The following is a 17,400-nucleotide window of genomic DNA, read 5'->3' as shown; positions in this document are numbered from 1 at the left end:
GCTTCATGTTCTACGAACAGATGCTTGTGAGTCGTAGAATTGCTTCAAACCCTTGTTTATGTGGGGTGTGATGGGCACATGGGCAGAGCAGTGAGGAAGGGGAGAGCTATCCATCGCTTAGGCATGAATTTATAAATACTTCTATTGAATTGGGTACTGCGGCCCCCCCCAGCCAGGAACACGGGGACTCACAATTTCAGTATCTTAAACGTATCACTGCTCATGTTGAGAATTAGGTATTATGATCACAGAAAGCTCTGAAAGAGAGATGTTCATCTTGCTTGCTGAGCCTCACTCAGGGCAGCATGTTGTGGCAAGTATGATGACTGTTGATGTTGTTAATTAGAAAGCAAGATTGGAAATTAAATATTTGAAATAGATGGTCTCTAAATTAGCTACTCATCTGAGAACATGTTTGCTTTCCAAAATAAGTGGTAGCCTTTATTGCCTTTTGTGAATATGAGCTTTATTTATTTATTTCCACCCCCCAAAGCCCCAGTAGATAGTTGTATGTCATAGCTGCACAATCTTCTAGTTGCTGTATGTGAGATGCCGCCTCAGCATGGCCGGAGAAGTGGTACGTCGGTGCGCCCCCGGGATCTGAACCCGGGCCGCCAGCAGCGGAGCGCGCGCACTTAACCACTAAGCCATGGGACCGGCCCAGAATATGAGCTTTAAATATTAGATAACACTATTATAATCTGTTGTAAGATATCCTGCTATCTAAAATGTGCATCCATGTTTTCAAAACGATCACTGAGACAGCCTTCTCAGTAGGTTTCATTTTGTTTTTTTTTTCAGTTCTTTGTTTTTTTGTCTTTTGTTTTCCTTTTTTTTTTTTTTTCATTTTGTGTTTTTAAGCTGATTTAAAATGCTTTTGAATTCCTCTAAACTGATTGTTGGAGAGGAAGGGGTGTGTTTGTGGGTGACTACACCTCCAGGCAGTGCAGAGAGGATACAGAGGTCCAGCCGGGCTCTTGTCCTTGGAGAAGTGCCCACATGTGCAGCTTGTGTGGACCTCCCACCCCAGGCTTTGGGCTAGCCCTGCGTCTGTCCCTGCTCCTCCCTGCTCCTGTAAGTGGGTTTGTGCTCTTCCCCTGAGTGGACGAGTATGTTTGTGCACAAAGGAGCACACGGATTGCGGGGAGGACCGGTAAATGGTTGAAACTCTGGTTGCTGAGTTAGGTCTGGGCCTGTCTTGGGCAGTACTGGTGAAGGATTGTACATGCATTTCTCAAAAAGCATCGTTAACAACAGGTTTGGTAAACTCTAGATGGAGTGTTGGGAAGGACGGGTGCACACTGCACAGGTGAGCAACGCATGAGTAGTTCCAGGGCTTCCGGGTGTGTAAATGGAGGTGCCCAGATGGTTGTAAGGGCTAGGGGAGGTGGGCTACTAGGGGAAGTGGGCTAGTGAGACCATGTAAAGTGCTGGGCCGGGCCGGCCCTGTGGCTTGGTGGTTAAGTGCGTGCGCTGCAATGCTGGTGGCCCGGGTTCGGATCCCGGGTGCGCATCGAGGCACCACTTCTCCGTCCATCCTGAGGCCGAGTCCCACATACAGCAACTAGAAGGATGTGCAGCTATGACATACAACTATCTACTGGGGCTTTGGAGGGAAAAAATAAAATAAATAAAATCTTTAAAAAAAAAAAAAAAAAGTGCTGGGCCGAAAGTACCACATCAATCACATTCAGCACCTGCCCTCCATCCCCAGTGGAGGTGGGGCTTATCTGATTGGTGGATTTGGGAGGAAGACTGTGGCCTGGCCTTGGTGAGTCCCTAAAACCCAGCTCAACTTCAGGATGGTGTTTTCCATCTGTGCTCTGGGCCACAAGTGCTCCTTGTCTCCTCCCTAAACGCTTCTCCCTTCCTTCCTTCCTTCTTGGAGCCTCATTGTGGTGCCCATGCTGAGAGCATTCTTCTTGGAATTCCTGCAGATTCCTGCTGTGCTAATCCCACTTCAGCCTTATGTCCACTGCATGCTGAGGTCGATTTACCTCCCCCGGGTGCCTGTGTCCTCACCTCATGTCCTCACCTCATGTCCTCGTGTGTCAAGATCAGGGGCTGAGTCTTAAGTCTTTTTTTTTTGTGAGGGAGATCAGCCCTGAGCTAACATCGATGCCAGTCCTCCTCTTTTTGCTGAGGAAGGTTGGCCCTGGGCTAACATCCATGCCCAGCTTCCTTTACTTTATATGGGATGCCGCCACAGCATGGCTTGACAAGAAGTGCGTCGGTGTGCGCCCGGGATCCGAACCTGTGAACCCTCGGGCCGCCAAAGCGGAGTGCACGCACTTAACCCCTACGCCACCGGGCTGGCATGTCTTTTTTTCACCCCCTGAGAACTGAGCGTGAAGCTGTCTGTATCCTAAGTAGGGTATTAATCACTGAGTAAGGCAATTGGGGGAATTTATCTGATGGTTCTGATAAAGAATTGGTTTCTGGGAACATTCTGGAATTAAGTGGTCCCCAATATGTGTCTATAGACTAAACAATATCTTACACTTTTTTTTGTTTTGCTGAGGAAGATTCACCCTGAGCTAACATCTGTTGCCAATCTTCCTCTTTTTGCTTGAGGAAGATTCGCCCTGAGCTAACATCTGTGCCAGTCTTCCTCTGTTTTTAATGTGGGTCGCCACCACAGCATGGCCGCGGACGAGTGTGTAGGTCTGCACCTGGGAGCCAAACCTGGGCTGTTGAAGCTGAGCGTGCTGAACTTAACCACTAGGCCACAGGGCTGGCCCCTCTTACGCTTTTTAAATGTGCTATTCTCAAATGTTATTTTGATGAATGACATACAACTTACTTGAACATTACTCATTCTGATAAAAAGTTCAGGATAGGTGGTTGTGAGATGAGGGGAGGGCAGGTGGCGGTGAAAGGTATTTGTTATTAATAAGTTAAACATGTGCCACAAATGCACTGCTGCTGATCTGTAATGTCTTATCGCTCCTGGGGAGCCTGAATTCACTGCCCTTGGGCCGGCGTGCTTTCCGGGAAACGTTTACGGTGTACCTGCGTTGTGTGCTGGTCCTAGAAAGGTTTTGACTTTATTTATTTATTTTTTAATTTTATTTTTTATTTTTCCCCCAAAGCCCCAGTAGATAGTTGTATGTCACAGTTGCACATCCTTCTAGTTGCTGTATGTGGGACGCGGCCTCAGCATGGCTGGAGAAGCGGTGCGTCGGTGCGCGCCCGGGATCCCAACCCGGGCCGCCAGTAGTGGAGCGCGCGCACTTAACCGCTAAGCCACGGGGCCGGCCCAGGAAGTTTTTGACTTTAAAAATGGTTTCATGTTATCTAAGCAGGTGGGACCTTAGTAAATGGAATGTTGGTGACCTCAATTGCCTTGCGATTAGTATTTGTCTCGAATCACTTTGTTGAAAAATTGGCCAAAATGCAGGATCTTATAGGAGATGAGACACCACGGTCTCAATGCTGAGCTTTCTTGACGAAAGGACATAGGGCGCAGAGGGTGGGCTCTGGCCTGCGGCCTGGGTCTGATGCTCCCTCTGCTTGCCCATTTGCAGAGGAGAGGAGGCGCAAGGAGAGGGAGGACCAGATGTACCGCGAGCGGCTGCGCACCTTGTTTGTCATCGCCGTCGTCATGAGCCTGCTGAACGCGCTCAGCACCGGTGGGGGCAACATTTCCTGGAACGACTTTGTGCATGAGATGCTGGCCAAGGGCGAGGTGCAGCGTGTCCAGGTGGTGCCCGAGAGCGAGGTGGTGGAAGTGTACCTGCACCCTGGAGCTGTGGTGTTCGGGCGGCCTGTGAGTGAGGGTGTGGGTACGGGCTCTGTGGCGTGGCCACTCGGAGAGACCTGGGGGCTTGGGTGCACACCCCTTTTCAGGCAGCCCCTGCCCACCCCATTTGTTTGACTGTCATGTTTCAGGTTTTCTTGAAACAAGATATATCTCCATTTAAAGGAGGGTTCACTGGAAGTCTTTGAATGGTGGCCCACTAAGATGGAGCTTGAAATGGGGGAGGCAGTGTTGTCTCCAGACAGCAGCCAGCAGGGTCTGTAGCTGCCGTGGACGGAGGAGGAGATAGAAGTAGTGACAGAGTGGCCATAGTGGTGACCCGTGGCACTAGGGATAAGGAGAGGGGGCCCATCTCTGGCCCCTAGGTTTCTCTTGGGCAGTCTGGGTGTGTGGTGTGGCGCTGGCTGGGGGTCAGCAGACAGGGTAGCTTTGGCAGATGCAGGTGAGTTGGGACGTGGGGGTTGGCCAAGCGGAAATCTCTTGGGGGTGGGAGGCAGGAAACAGCACTCTGAGGGGTGGCTAAGAGTTAGGAGTTGGATGAGGACTGGCCCTCAGAGAGGAGCAAGGGAGAGAGGAATGAGAGGGACCCTGCTCATCTCCCACCTCAGGTACCCCCAGGAGAGAATCCCAGCGTGGGCAAGACTGCAGAGGGGTGCGCTAGCGAGAGGAGAGGTTGTAGGTGCTGCAGAGGGGTCGGGAGGGTGGGATTTCATCGCAGGTGGAGGGCTGGGCATCAAAGAGGGGAGAGACACGCCCTAGCGACAGTGGCCCAGTTTTCTGGCACTGCTGGGAAAGGCGGGGGTGCATGGAGACTGAGCCCCAAAAGCTTGACTGTGTGAAATGAACCACTCTCTCCAGTGCCCTCCCGTCCCTCTGACCCCCTTCTCGTTCCCCCAGTAACCACAACACCGTTGTTGGGCCCAGGAAAGGCCACCCTGACACAGTGTTTTCTACAACCCCGTCCCTGTTCACATCTCCCAACTGCCTGTCCACCAGCCTTAAGGGTCTAACCCAGGATCATGAATAATATTTAATGTCATGTTGCTTTAGTCTCCTTCCCATTGTTTGTTAGAAGTTTGGACACTGGGAAACTAGACCAGCTCACATCCTGTGCCTCTCTACATGCTGGGAGACAGACAGGCCTTCTAGTTCTGACTCACTCTGCTCACGTGGGACACGGCTTTACTCTTTTCGGCAGAGTATTCTCTCCCTTAGAGCAGAATCACGCGGCACCCCAGAGAGTGCCCTGTGCACACCGTAGTCTCTGCTCTGGTTTCTGGGTAGGGTGGAGTGGTCAGCAGAGCGCTCGTCCTACTAAGCGTGCTCGGCTGTGGCTGCAGCCCAGCCCAGTGAGCTTCTCTTTTATTTATTTATTTATTTTTTATTTTTTATTTTTGTGAGGAAGATCAGCCCTGAGCTAACATCCATGCTAATCCTCCTCTTTTTGCTGAGGAAGACCAGCTCTGAACTAACATCCACTGCCAATCCTCCTCCTTTTTTTCCCCCCAAAGCCCCAGTAGATAGGTGTATGTCACAGTTGCACATCCTTCTAGTTGCTGTATGTGGGACGCGGCCTCAGCATGGCCGGAGAAGTGGTGTGTCGGTGCGCGCCCGGGATCCGAACCCCGGGCCGCCAGTAGCGGAGCACGCGGACTTAACCGCTAAGCCACAGGGCCGACCCCTCGAGATCCGATCTAAAAGAGAAGCTCTGGGCCGGCCTGGTGGCTTAGCGGTTAAGTGCGCGTGCTCCGCTACTGGCGGCCCGGGGTTCGGATCCCGGGCGCGCACCGACACACCACTTCTCCGGCCATGCTGAGGCCGCGTCCCACATACAGCAACTAGAAGGATGTGCAACTGTGACATACACCTATCTACTGGGGCTTTGGGGGGAAAAAAATAATATATATATAGATCGGATCTCGAGCACGGTGTTTGCAGCTGGTTGTCAGTTCATAAGAGCTTATAATGTGGTTGGGGTGATAGGATCAACACATAGACTGTTAACCAGTCAAAGTTGAACTCCAGCACATTTCAGAAGTGAGGGGGTCTGGGCCTGAGTGACCTGGCTGACGCTGTGGGGCCTTGCAGAAGTGAGCAATGATTTGGACCCAGGTGATCGGAGGAAGCTTTACAGAAGGTGTGGGAATTGAATCGGCTTCTGGTATCATACATTTTGCTCTTGGATCTGGGCATATAAAGAGGGTCATTTCTACGTTTTTCCCTTCTATGCAAATGGGTGACCCTGTTTACATGGCCAGGCCAGGTGTTTAAGTGATCAAGACATTGACGAAGTTCAGATCAAACATTTCGGGTCCGTTAGGTTCATCCAGCAACCGAGGCCACTGGGTGTTCCAACGCAGATGATGGTAAATACATCGTGACTGGTGGGTCCCCTTGTCTGCCTCTCCATCTGGCCTTGTTACCCCACAAAGTGGAGCCTGGCTGTCTGCTCTCATAATGACAGTCACTCCACAAGGAATCTTCTGAGACTCTTAAGAGCCAGGGGGAAATCTGTTGCTTAGTTTAGGTTCCAAGAGTGTGTTTAGAACCTGAGCTTGGAACACTTCTACTCTGGACACCGTGTGGACCACGCTGTCAGGAAATGTGGCAGGATTGGTGTGAGGTAGTTCACGCTGGTGGAAATAATTAGGACCTCCCCACCGAGGCTTTTGCCCCTTTGTGGGTTGCTCAGATGTTTCTTCTGAGGAGGCTTCAGAGTAGCCCGTGAGCGATCCCCGTGACCAGATCAGCTCCCTGAGAAGGGATTTCAGGACCCGGTGTAGACTCCTGGTCTGCTGTTGGGCTTCCTTCTCAGTGAGGCCTCTGTGCTTGGGGGAGGCGGCGATTCGCTTCTCTATCCAGGAAATTTTTACTAAGAGAAAAGAAACTCATGTAGCTGAGTTTCAGATTCAGCCAACTGTTAAGCACAAAGCCTGTGTTTCTTGCCTTAGTAGGTTGACTGTGCCTCCCCAATCCAGTGCTGCAGGCTCGTCGCTGTGTCTCTGTGAGCACGCAGGGCTGAGTGGGAGGCAGGAGCAGAGTTTAAAATGCAAATGCCACTCTTCATTTTTTTAAAATGTTCCTATTACTGAAAATAGAGAAAACGTATCTATTGAAATTTTGTTGTAATTGTGTTTGAGAAAACTAAAACTTTTTAGATGTGGAAGTAGTTTCTGAGTGGCAGATGAAAACGTCAGCTCTGAAACCCTGCAGTTGTCTGTACAGGGTGTTGAGGGACTGTCCCCTGTTATTGGTGGGGTCGGCAGTCTGTGCTGTTTGTCACTCTCACAGTCCCCTCTGCTTTCTGCCCCAGCGGCTGGCCTTGATGTACCGAATGCAGGTGGCAAATATCGACAAATTTGAAGAGAAGCTTCGAGCGGCTGAAGATGAGCTGAATATTGAAGGCAAGGACAGGATCCCGGTTTCCTATAAGCGGACAGGATTCTTTGGAAAGTATGTTGGTGATTTTTGTTAGTCCTGGACTAAACCAGGTTGGCTTTGTAATATGAGAAACAAACTACAAACACAAATCTCACACTGGCCTTGCCTGCAGTTAACTAGACCCCCTTGTGGGAGGGGAAATAAATGTGAGTGGATGACGCAGCACTGGGGAATTTGGGATTCTGCAAGCCTGCCGGAGTTTCCTGTAGTCACTTTCTTTCATTGCCTGTGGCATTTCTTAGTTCCATGCATTGTGGGGTTGCCGTATTCTACAAATAGGAAAATGGAACAGGTGGGAGAAGCAGGGGCATCTGGTAGAAATTCTTGGTTCCACATTGCAGAGAGACATAGAGACCTGTGGGCCCTGCATACTCCTTAGTGGGATCAAGTTAATCAGCATCATCCTGGGGGTTATTTTAACCGCATACTGGGACCAACAGTGGCTGAGACCCATAAGCAGAAAGGTTGACTCATGGATGAGCACTGAAGTTCTGATAAGACACTGGATGCCAGTGATGGCAAGCACTCCTGTGAAACGAGGTGTCTCTAAATTCTACAGCCCACTGGCTCCTGCAAGCGCAGGGCTCTGAGGCCGTGCCTCTGGTTTTTGGTAGGGAATGACCCAGCTGGCTCCCCGCTCCCCCTGCAGGGCTGACGCCCGAGGTTCACTCTTTATTGCTGTGCTTATTTTGCCTACTAACCATCGCTGATGGGCTGCTTTTGAAAATAAAACATATCAAACATGAAAACCTGATCTTGTCAGGCATTGTCACAGGCTCTGGATGACGGGGTGCATGTATGGTGTCAGCCCTCCTGGCTTCACACCAAGTGAGGTTCTGTGACCCCACGGTTCCCACGCTCCCTCTGACACCTGGGAAAACTTCATGAAAGAGGATGATTGGTGAGAATTGGGCAAGGAAACCCATTTTTACGGCCATTTGTTTTCCACGTTGGTCTTGGTGTGAGGGATTGCTCTTCTCACCTTTGAGACGTTCATAGTGCCCTGACAGTAAAGCGTGTCTGTCAGCTTCCACTTCCGAGCCGTAACTGCCTCTCTCCCCCTCTCCCCCTCTCCCCCTCTCCCCCTCTCCCTCTCTCCCCCTCTCCCTTCTCCCCTCTCCCTTCTCCCCCTCTCCCTTCTCCCCTCTCCCTTCTCCCCCTCTCCCTTCTCCCCCTCTCCCTTCTCCCCCTCTCCCCTCTCCCTTCTCCCCCTCCCCTCTCCCCCTTTCTCCTCTCTCCTCTCCCCTCTCCCCCTCCCCTTCTCTCCCCTCTCCCTCTCTCCCCACTCCCTCTCTCCCCTCTCACCCTCTTCCCTCTCCCCCTCTCCCCTCTCCCCTCTCCCGTCTCCCCCTCTCTCGCTAGCGCCCTCTACGCCTTGGGGATGACAGCAGTGGGCCTGGCCATCCTGTGGTATGTTTTCCGTCTGGCTGGAATGACGGGAAGGGAAGGAGGATTCAGCGCTTTCGTAAGTTGTACAAATCATATCTCGCTGCACTTCCATCTGAGGATTTGTCTGTGCGTGCTTGCTGAACGCTTTCCCCCAGACTGCAGAATAAGCACACAGTGAAAATGAACCTGTTGCAATGGCCAGCCTGGAGCCATAGTTGGGTAGCTCTCCTTTCCTTCTGCTTGGCTGATTACAGGGTGTCCAGTAACCAGCTCTACCTGAGGCCCCCCTTTCCCTGACTTGTGGGAGGCTGAGCCAGGGGCATCTATAGGACAGTTTATTCTGCAGTTTTCTTTCTTTTTTTTTTGCTGAAGAAGATTCGCCATGAGCTAACATCCGCTGCCAGTCTTCCTCTTTTTATATGTGAGCCATTGCCATGGCATGGCCACTGACAGACGAGTGGTATAGGTCCATGCCCAGGAACCGAACCTGGGCCGCCAAAGCGGAGCATGCCGAACTTAACCACTAGGTCACTGGGGCTGGCCCTATTCTGCATTTTTTTGTGTGTGTGTGAGGAAGATCAGCCCTGAGCCAACATCCATGCCAATCCTCCTCTCTTTTTGCTGAGGAAGACCGGCTCTGAGCCAACATCTATTGCCAGTCTTCCTCCTTGTTTTCCCTAAAGCCCCAGTAGATAGCTGCACGTCATAGTTGCACATCCTTCCAGCTGCTGCGTGTGGGACGCGGCCCCAGCATGGCCGGAGAAGCAGTGTGTCGGTGCGCGCCTGGGCTCCGAACCTGGGCCGCCAGCAGCAGAGCGCGTGCACCCAACCGCCAAGACACAGGGCTGGCCCATATTCTGCCGTTTTTGATGTCAACTGGGCATTACTTCTTTTTCGTTTCCCCTACTAGCTAAGATGCTGAGAAATTTTTAAAGGTTGTCTTTAAAAGGACAACTTTAATACACTTTAAAAATATTCTCCTATTGTTGTTGCATGGATTATAACATGCACTTTCCCTCCCCATCAGGTTGTCTGTGGCCAATTAGCCACATCAGCAGAGGGACTGGGGAGGTGGGCCTGAGGCCCGGTCACCTCATGGTCCCTTCCCTGGGATCTGTGACAAGGCAGGGACGCAGAATGTCAGCTAGTTGTGTCCACATAGACTAGGAACGTCTTCCTGTGTCTGTAGCTAAAGACTCACACCTTACTTTTAATGGTAGCCCTGGGTCTCATTGTGAGGCTATATCATATTTCACTCAACCAATTTGATAATTCTTGCCTATTTTGGGCTGTTTATTTTTGTTGTTGTATTTAAATAATACTGTGGTGGATTCCATGCACATGTCTTCTGAGTGCCTAATTATTTGCCTGGCGTGTACCTTCCTAGAAGTAGAGCCTGGGTGCAGCTTAGTGCCTCAGGAAGAGCTTGATCTCTCTGGCCTGATCGCTGTCCAGAAATTTACCAATTGACATTGCTACCAAGACTCCCCAGAGCTGAGTGTTAGTATGTTACTTTTATAATCAGGAAAAGAAATTATGGGGCCTGCCCGGTGGTATAGTGGTTAAGTGCCCGTGCTCTGCTGCAGCGGCCCGGGGTTCGGATCCCGGGCGCGCACCAATGCACCACTTGTTAAGCCGTGCTGTGGTGGCGTCCCATATAAAGTGGAGAAAGATGGGCACGGATGTTAGCCCAGGGCCAGTCTTCCTCAGCAAAAAGAGGAAGATTGGCAGATGTTAGCTCAGGGCTGCTCTTCCTCACAAAAAAAAAAAGAAAAAGAAATTACACAGTAGTGGGAAAAATCATATGGAAAAATAAGATAGTTTATGCAAAAGACTTTATTATATTACCTAGGTTGTAGTGGGGAGTTTTTTGTTTTTTCTTTTAAGGCAAATTGCTAGATGCTAGACAGCTTTCCTACTGTTTAATAATGTAAAATAAACATTTCCCCTTATATGTCTGGAAGGTGACCTTAATCTCCGTCTGTCTGTCTGAGTGGAGAGGGCGTGGGCTGGTACTTCGGGGCGGAGGGAGGAGGGTCCATCAGACCCTCGGGCCGAGGTGGGTGGGCACACAGGGGTGTGCTGGCAGAGCCAGCACCGAGCTCTCATCTTCCCTGCTCTGCTAGGAGTGCACAGTGCCCTGCCCTTTGTTCTTTGTGCCCAGAATCAGCTTAAAATGGCTCGTTTCACGATTGTGGATGGCAAGACGGGGAAAGGAGTCAGCTTTAAAGACGTGGCAGGGATGCATGAAGCCAAACTGGAAGTCAAGGAGTTTGTGGATTATCTGAAGGTGAACACACATGTTGAGCAGGAGGCTGACGGAATGCTCTCCCGAGGGAAGAGCCGTACTGGTCAGACGTTGTGTCCTGAGTGGTGAGCTCCCTGAGCGCAGATGGGGCCATGAGTGTCCTACACGTGCTGGTGCCTGTTAAACGGCAACGTGGGTGAAACGCATGGTCGTTAAGCAGCCGAAAGGCCAGTAGTGTATTAGAGATTGCACCCTGAGCTGCCTGGTCACCACCAGAGCTCTCTGCTTCTCCCAGAACCGCCTGAACCGGAGCTGACTCATGACAATACATGAGCTGACCTTCATGTGAGTCATTTTTTGAAAATTCTGTCTGAATCACCTGTGGTTAGTGTCACATTATCTGCTGCTTTTCTAGAGCCCAGAGCGCTTCCTTCAGCTGGGTGCCAAGGTCCCGAAGGGTGCACTGCTGCTCGGCCCACCCGGCTGTGGGAAGACGCTGCTGGCCAAGGCAGTGGCCACTGAGGCCCAGGTGCCCTTCTTGGCGATGGCCGGCCCGGAGTTCGTGGAGGTCATTGGAGGTAGGCATTGCTTGGGGCCTGCGGACAGGCTCACCTGACCATTTGTCCAGGATGGCTCTCCTTTCACACGTCCTTCCTCAGGTGGCTGAACTGACAAGGAAATGGGGGAATGGAGAAGGAAAAATAGAACCAGTGTTACAGGAAACATTGTGTTGATGTAGAGAATTGGGTGATGATGTTCTTTGAAGCCACTTCCACTTGTGGCCTGGGGAGTCCAGGAGGGTGAACATCTGCCAGGGTGACCTCTGCTGGGATGGGGTGCCTGGCCTTGTTTGCATGAGAGGACACTTGCTGAGATTTTGTCACCCTCAGTGGTCAGCTCTGGCCCCTGGCATAAGCGTAGGGTTCATCTCCCATTACCTGTCCACTTCCTGGTCCTCTGTGTCCCCTCAGGCCTCGGTGCTGCCCGTGTGCGGAGCCTCTTCAAGGAAGCCCGTGCCCGGGCCCCCTGCATCGTGTACATTGACGAGATCGATGCTGTGGGCAAGAAGCGCTCCACCACCATGTCCGGCTTCTCCAACACAGAGGAGGAGCAGACGCTTAACCAGCTTCTGGTGGAAATGGATGGTGAGTGCCCGCGCCCCCAGCTGCTCCTGTGCCAGGAAGGGCGTCTGATCTCTTTCAGAACAGTCGTTTTCTAGGTGGATCACACTGCTTGTGTTTATTGTTCCACAACCTTGCACTAATGCTCATAGGCATTTTATTTTCCTCCAGTCAGTGGTCTGTATTGTTTCTCCACACCACCTGCCACAGGTGAGGGTGATGTCAGAACACAAGAGAACTGTTCTCTAGCAGGTAAGAAATAGAAACAAGGCCAGTTTAAGAAGCGGTCAGCATCTTGCTGCACTCAAGAAACACAGCTTTTAATTTTAAAAAGTTAAGACAATAGTGAAAAAAGAAAAAGGCAAAAAACTGGGAATACAGGTGGCGGTCATGTTGTGATGGGGAGTTCCGGTCTGGACGAACCAGTTGATTGTGCTGTTGTGCATCTCTGTGCCGCCTGGTTGGCTGGAGGCCGGATGGAGCAGGATGTCTGTGGAATGCAGCTGAGGCGTCGGGGGCCCTGAGGAGGTGCTGTGTTTGCTGCCCTTGAACACGACCTCTGACTGGCTTCTTCACAGTCTCTTTTTCTTTTTAATGGAAATGATCCAGCAAAGGTGACATGGAATTGTTTTTCTTCTGAGTTACTTTTGTAAGATCCTCTTTTTTTTGGTGTAGATATTGTATGTTTTTTTTTATTGTGGTAAAATATATATAAGATAAAATTTTAACTATTTTTAAGTATACCCTACAGTGGCATTAAGTACATTCACATTGTTGTGCAGCCATCCCCACCATCCATCTGCAGAACTTTGTCATCTTCCCAAACCAAAACTCTGTGCCCATTTTTTTTTTTTTGTGAGGAGGATCGGCCCTGAGCTAACATCTGCCAATCCTCCTCTTTTTTTTTTTTTTTTTTTTTGCTGAGGAAGACTGGCCCTGGGCTAACATCCATGCCCATCTTCCTCCACTTTATGTGGGACGCCACCATAGCATGGCTTGCCAAGCGGTGTGTCCGTGTGCGCCCGGGATCCGAACCGGCGAATCCCGGTCCGCCGCAGCGGAGCGCACGCACTTAACCGCTTGCACCACCGGGCCGGCCCTTCTGTCCCCGTTAAATAGTAACTCCTCATCCTCCTCCCCCAGCCCCTGGCACCCACCATCCTACTTTTTTTGTCTATGAATTTTGACTCCTCTTGGTCTCTCATATAAGTGGAATCATACAGTGTTTGTCCTTTCGTATCTGTTTTATTTCACTCAGCATAATGTCCTCAATGTTCATCCATGTTGTAGCGTGGGTCAGAATTTCCTTCCTCTTTAAGGCTGAATAATGTTCCATTGTGTGGATGGACCACGTGTTGTTTATCCATTCATCTGCTGATGGACACTTTTGGCTACTGCGAATAATGCTGCTGTGAAAATGGGCATACAGATGCCTCTTCAAGACCCTGCTGTGTAAGATCTGTTTTTAACTTTTCTTTAATCAGTATTCTACTTCTATTTTAGGTATTGTAGATGAGGGAGACACTTTTTTCTCGAGTATTTTTGGTTCTAAGAGAGCTGTTATTTGTGTATTTATTTTCCTTTTCAAAGTGTTCCTGCCATTTGGGATGGTGTACCTGTTGGCCACATATGGACAGTAGAGTTTGACTGTACATGACTAAAGGCGAAATTTTTTTAACCTTTCCTTTTAAAATGATTTAAGACTTACAAAAGTGTTGCAAAAGCAATCAAAGTGTTCCTTTATACCTTCCCCTAAGCTTCCCAAAGGACAATGTGGACACGACCAGGACGTGAGCATCCACGTGGAGTCTCTCATCCCGTGGCTCTGCCTTTTTTGGTCCAGGATCCAGTCCAGCCTCACAGGTCGCATTTAATTATTCTGTCTCCTTGGTCTCCTCCAGCTGGCACTGTTTCTGTGTCTTTGTCTTTGTGACACTTTTGTGACCTGTGACAGGAGGTCCCTACCGTGAGGCTGTGCTGTTCCTGAGAGTCAGTTCGAGCTGTGCATTTTTGGCGGGAACAGCCCAGCAGTCTCAGTGCCCCTCCACACGTGGCATCGACGCATCTCGTCCCTGTGCTGGGATTTGGACTGAGATGGCTGCAGGCGGCATGGCGAGGCCTTTCCTCGCGCACTGTTGTGCAGGTCAGGTGGACTGGTGCACTGGAAGCATTCTGTAAGCTCTGAAAGCTCACGGTTTAAAATCAGAGTGTAATTTCTTTCTTTCTTTATTTTTTTTCTTTTGTGAGGAAGATCAGCCCTGAGCTAACATCCATGCTTATCCTCCTCCTTTTGCTGAGGAAGACCGGCCCTGAGCTAACATCCGTGCCCATCTTCCTCTACTTTATGTGGGACGCCGCCACAGCATGGCCTGACAAGGAGTGCGTTGGTGCGCACCCGGGATCCGAACCTGGGCCGCCAGCAGCGGAGCTTGCGCACTTAATCGCTACGCCATGGGGCCGGCCCCTCAGAGTGTAATTTCTAACGGAACCAAGGGAAGGGCTGCATCGTTGCGTCATGAGAAGAGTGGTTTATGTCTGGAGCTGCCCCCGCAGACCTCCTCTGTTCTGTCTCTCCCTCATCCAGTGGGCCATAAACATTTGCTCAGGGACTGCTTATGGCACAAGCAATTAGGATCTGAAGGGCCACCTTCCACATGAAGAGCAAGCCTTCCTGGGAAGTACATTTCCAAAGAACTCAGTGTCTTTGGAAACATGAATGGAGTGGGGCTCAGATTCTGAGATGTAGCTTTCAGGAGACACCCTCAGAGATGAGGACCCTCTTAAGTGTACTCTATAGGCCAGGTCCCAGGGACCAGGACCTCATACCCCTCTTCTGGGGGCGTGCGTGCTAGACCTGGCTCTGATGCTCCCTCTACTGAGTGCCTGGGCTCTGATGAGCTAGATCTGCTTTTCAAGCAGTGTGCTATTTTGTAGTTTAAAAAGCTATCTTTTAAAATCTCCAACTTTTTTTTGTGTGTGTGTGAGTAAGATTGACCCTGAGCTAACATCTGTTGCCAGTCTTCCTCTTTTTGCTTGAGGAAGATTGGTTCTGAGCTAACATCTGTGCCAATCTTTTCTCTCTTTTGTATGTGGGTTGCTGTCACAGCATGGCTTGATGAGTGGTGTAGGTCTCTGCCTGAGATCCGAAACCATGAACCTGGGCCGCCGAAGCACAGTGAGCTGAACTTAACCACTACGCCATCAGGCTGGCCTCTGAAGTCTCCAACTTTTAAGAAACCACATCACGTTGCTTCTCTTTTGAATGGCTTTACATGACCTCTTAGCGGTGTGTCACCTTCAGTGTGGCTTTGGCGATTGCTTCTGGAGGTGATTTTGGAGTCCTGAAGAAATCTGGAAGTCCCTTTGGGTTCTGGCCACAGGGTTTTGTGACCATTGAGGGTTTGGCAGGTGGATGGCCATGATGGGCTGGCCTGCAGCAAGTGGAGCTGGAGGTCTGTCTGGCAGCTGTAATCCAGTGCTATACATGTGATGAGTCTCTGCTCTCAGAAGTGCCAGGTTGTGGGGCTGGCCCGGTGGCGTAGCAGTTAAGTGTGCACGCTCCACTTCAGTGGCCTGGGGTTCGCAGGTTCGGATCCCGGGCACGCACCAATGCACTGCTCATCAGGCCGTGCTGTGGTGGCGTCCCATGTAAGAAGTAGAGGAAGATGGGCACAGATGTTAGCCCAGGGCCAGTCTTCCTTGGCAAAAGGGGGAGGATTGGCGTCGGAAGTTAGCTCAGGGTTGATGTTCCTCACAGAAAAAAAAAAAAAAAAAGAAGTGCCAGATTGTAACGATAGCTTCTGGTCGTCTCTCCCTCTTTTTTTTTTTTGTGAGGAAGATCAGCCCTGAGCTAAATCCATGCTAATCCTCTTTTTGCTGAGGAAGACCGGCTCTGAGCTAACATCTATTGCCAATCCTCCTCCTTTTTTTTTCCCCCCAAAGCCCCAGTAGATAGTTGTATGTCACAGTTGCACATCCTTCTAGTTGCTGTATGTGGGACGCAGCCTCAGCATGGCCGGAGAAGCAGTGCGTCGGTGTGCGCCTGGGATTTGAACCCGGGCCGCCGGTAGTGGAGCGAGCACTTAACTGCTAAGCCACGGGGCTGGCTCTAGTTGTCTCTTTAAAAAAGAGAATAACCTTTGTGATGTTGAGAGGACAAAGGGAGCCAGCCCTGATGGCCTAGCAATTAAAGTTCAGCAGCCTAGGTTCAGTTCCCAGTTGCGGAACCACACCACCGTCCGTCAGTAGCCATGCTGTGGTGGCAGCTCACATAGAAGAACTAGAAGCACTTACAACTAGAATATACAACTATGTACTGGGGCTTTGGGGAGAAAAAAACACAAAAAAGGCAGATTGGCAATAGATGTTAGCTCAGAGCAAATCTTTCCCAGCAAAAAAAAAAAACAAAAAAGGAGTGGACAGAAGGAGAACAGTCTTGAAAGTCATCAGATGACTAGGTGGCCATCCAGACGTGATGCATCCTCAAGTTCCACTGCTCTTGAAGGTGTAGCGATGTTTACGTTTGTCCTTCGGCTCTTGCAGACACCCATCTGTGTGCTGGACCTCAGTCATGCTCGTGGGCTTGTGGAAGGACGAGTGGGTTCATGCTGGTCCCTGTTCTCTGAGCTGGGTTTTCTGATGTGTAAAATGAGGTTAAAGTGCATGACCTCACCTGTGATTCTGTGACTTGCGTATGAAGGGAGCCTCAGTGTGGAGCCTCCCATGTGGCTCTCTGTAACTGAGCGCTCAAGGCCGCGAGAAGTAGCACATCTCTTTCTGCTTATATTGCTTTTTGCACTTGAAGACAGAGACCACTTTTTTTGGGCAGACTTGAGCCCACCAGGAAGCATTTACCAGGCGGCCTCTTCCTCTGAGCTCAGCCTCTCTGTGCTGCCATGAAAGAGCTGCTTCCGCCCCAGGATTTGCTCTTGCCCGAGAATCCCTGATGGAAGCCCTTTTGTTGGGCTGGGCCAGCAGCTAACAAGTCCCTCTGTGCGCGGACACAGCTGAGCATTCTCAGCCCTCCAGATATGTCTGAGGGGTCTTTGTCACTCCTTGGGGAAGAGCAGTGTCTGTTCATTGAAGTACGGAGCACGCAGCAGACGCTGTGCGGTTGTGGGAAAAGCTCGCCAAGGAAAAGAAATTCTCAGCTCATGGGTCAGGCAGGGGCCGCCCTGCAGGATGGCCAGACCAGATGGGCAGGGCACCTGTGTCCAAGAGCGCTGGGTTCAGCCCAGCTGAGTTACCCATCGACAGTCATCTTTTTACAGTTTGATCAGCAGAAAGGGCTTTGTACTCCAACATCTCCATCAGAGCTTCTGTGTTAGAAAGAATATGGGGGACATGAACTCTGATTCCACATGGAGTCATTAGAAACCCCAGCTACCATTTACACGGCCACTTCCATTTTAAGCTGTGACCCATTTTTAGTTGATTTTTAT

The 17,400-nt window shown here is 50.6% G+C and overlaps 1 protein-coding gene across 11 annotated transcripts in view; it reads left to right on the top strand.

Annotated features, from left to right (window-relative positions):
- Nucleotides 1-17,400, top strand: part of SPG7 (SPG7 matrix AAA peptidase subunit, paraplegin) — a 44,754-nt gene that overhangs the window by 9,734 nt on the left and 17,620 nt on the right. For 7 of the 11 annotated variants that reach the window (XM_087419738.1, XM_087419733.1, XM_087419734.1 and 4 more), the window contains 7 exons: nt 3,528-3,769; nt 7,074-7,213; nt 8,564-8,666; nt 10,755-10,880; nt 11,254-11,416; nt 11,810-11,983; nt 12,131-12,211. In XM_087419738.1, the coding sequence (XP_087275864.1) occupies nt 3,528-3,769; nt 7,074-7,213; nt 8,564-8,666; nt 10,755-10,880; nt 11,254-11,416; nt 11,810-11,983; nt 12,131-12,211 (1,029 nt within the window). The remainder of the gene's footprint in view (nt 1-3,527; nt 3,770-7,073; nt 7,214-8,563; nt 8,667-10,754; nt 10,881-11,253; nt 11,417-11,809; nt 11,984-12,130; nt 12,212-17,400) is intronic. The other 4 variants (XM_087419741.1, XM_087419743.1, XM_087419735.1 and 1 more) reach the window with 2 other exon arrangements.

The sequence above is a fragment of the Ceratotherium simum genome, chromosome 30 (assembly GCF_057802395.1).
Source record: "Ceratotherium simum simum isolate JZ-2026a chromosome 30, ASM5780239v1, whole genome shotgun sequence".
NCBI lineage: Eukaryota > Metazoa > Chordata > Mammalia > Perissodactyla > Rhinocerotidae > Ceratotherium > Ceratotherium simum.
This window is presented reverse-complemented; position numbering and strand designations above follow the sequence as displayed.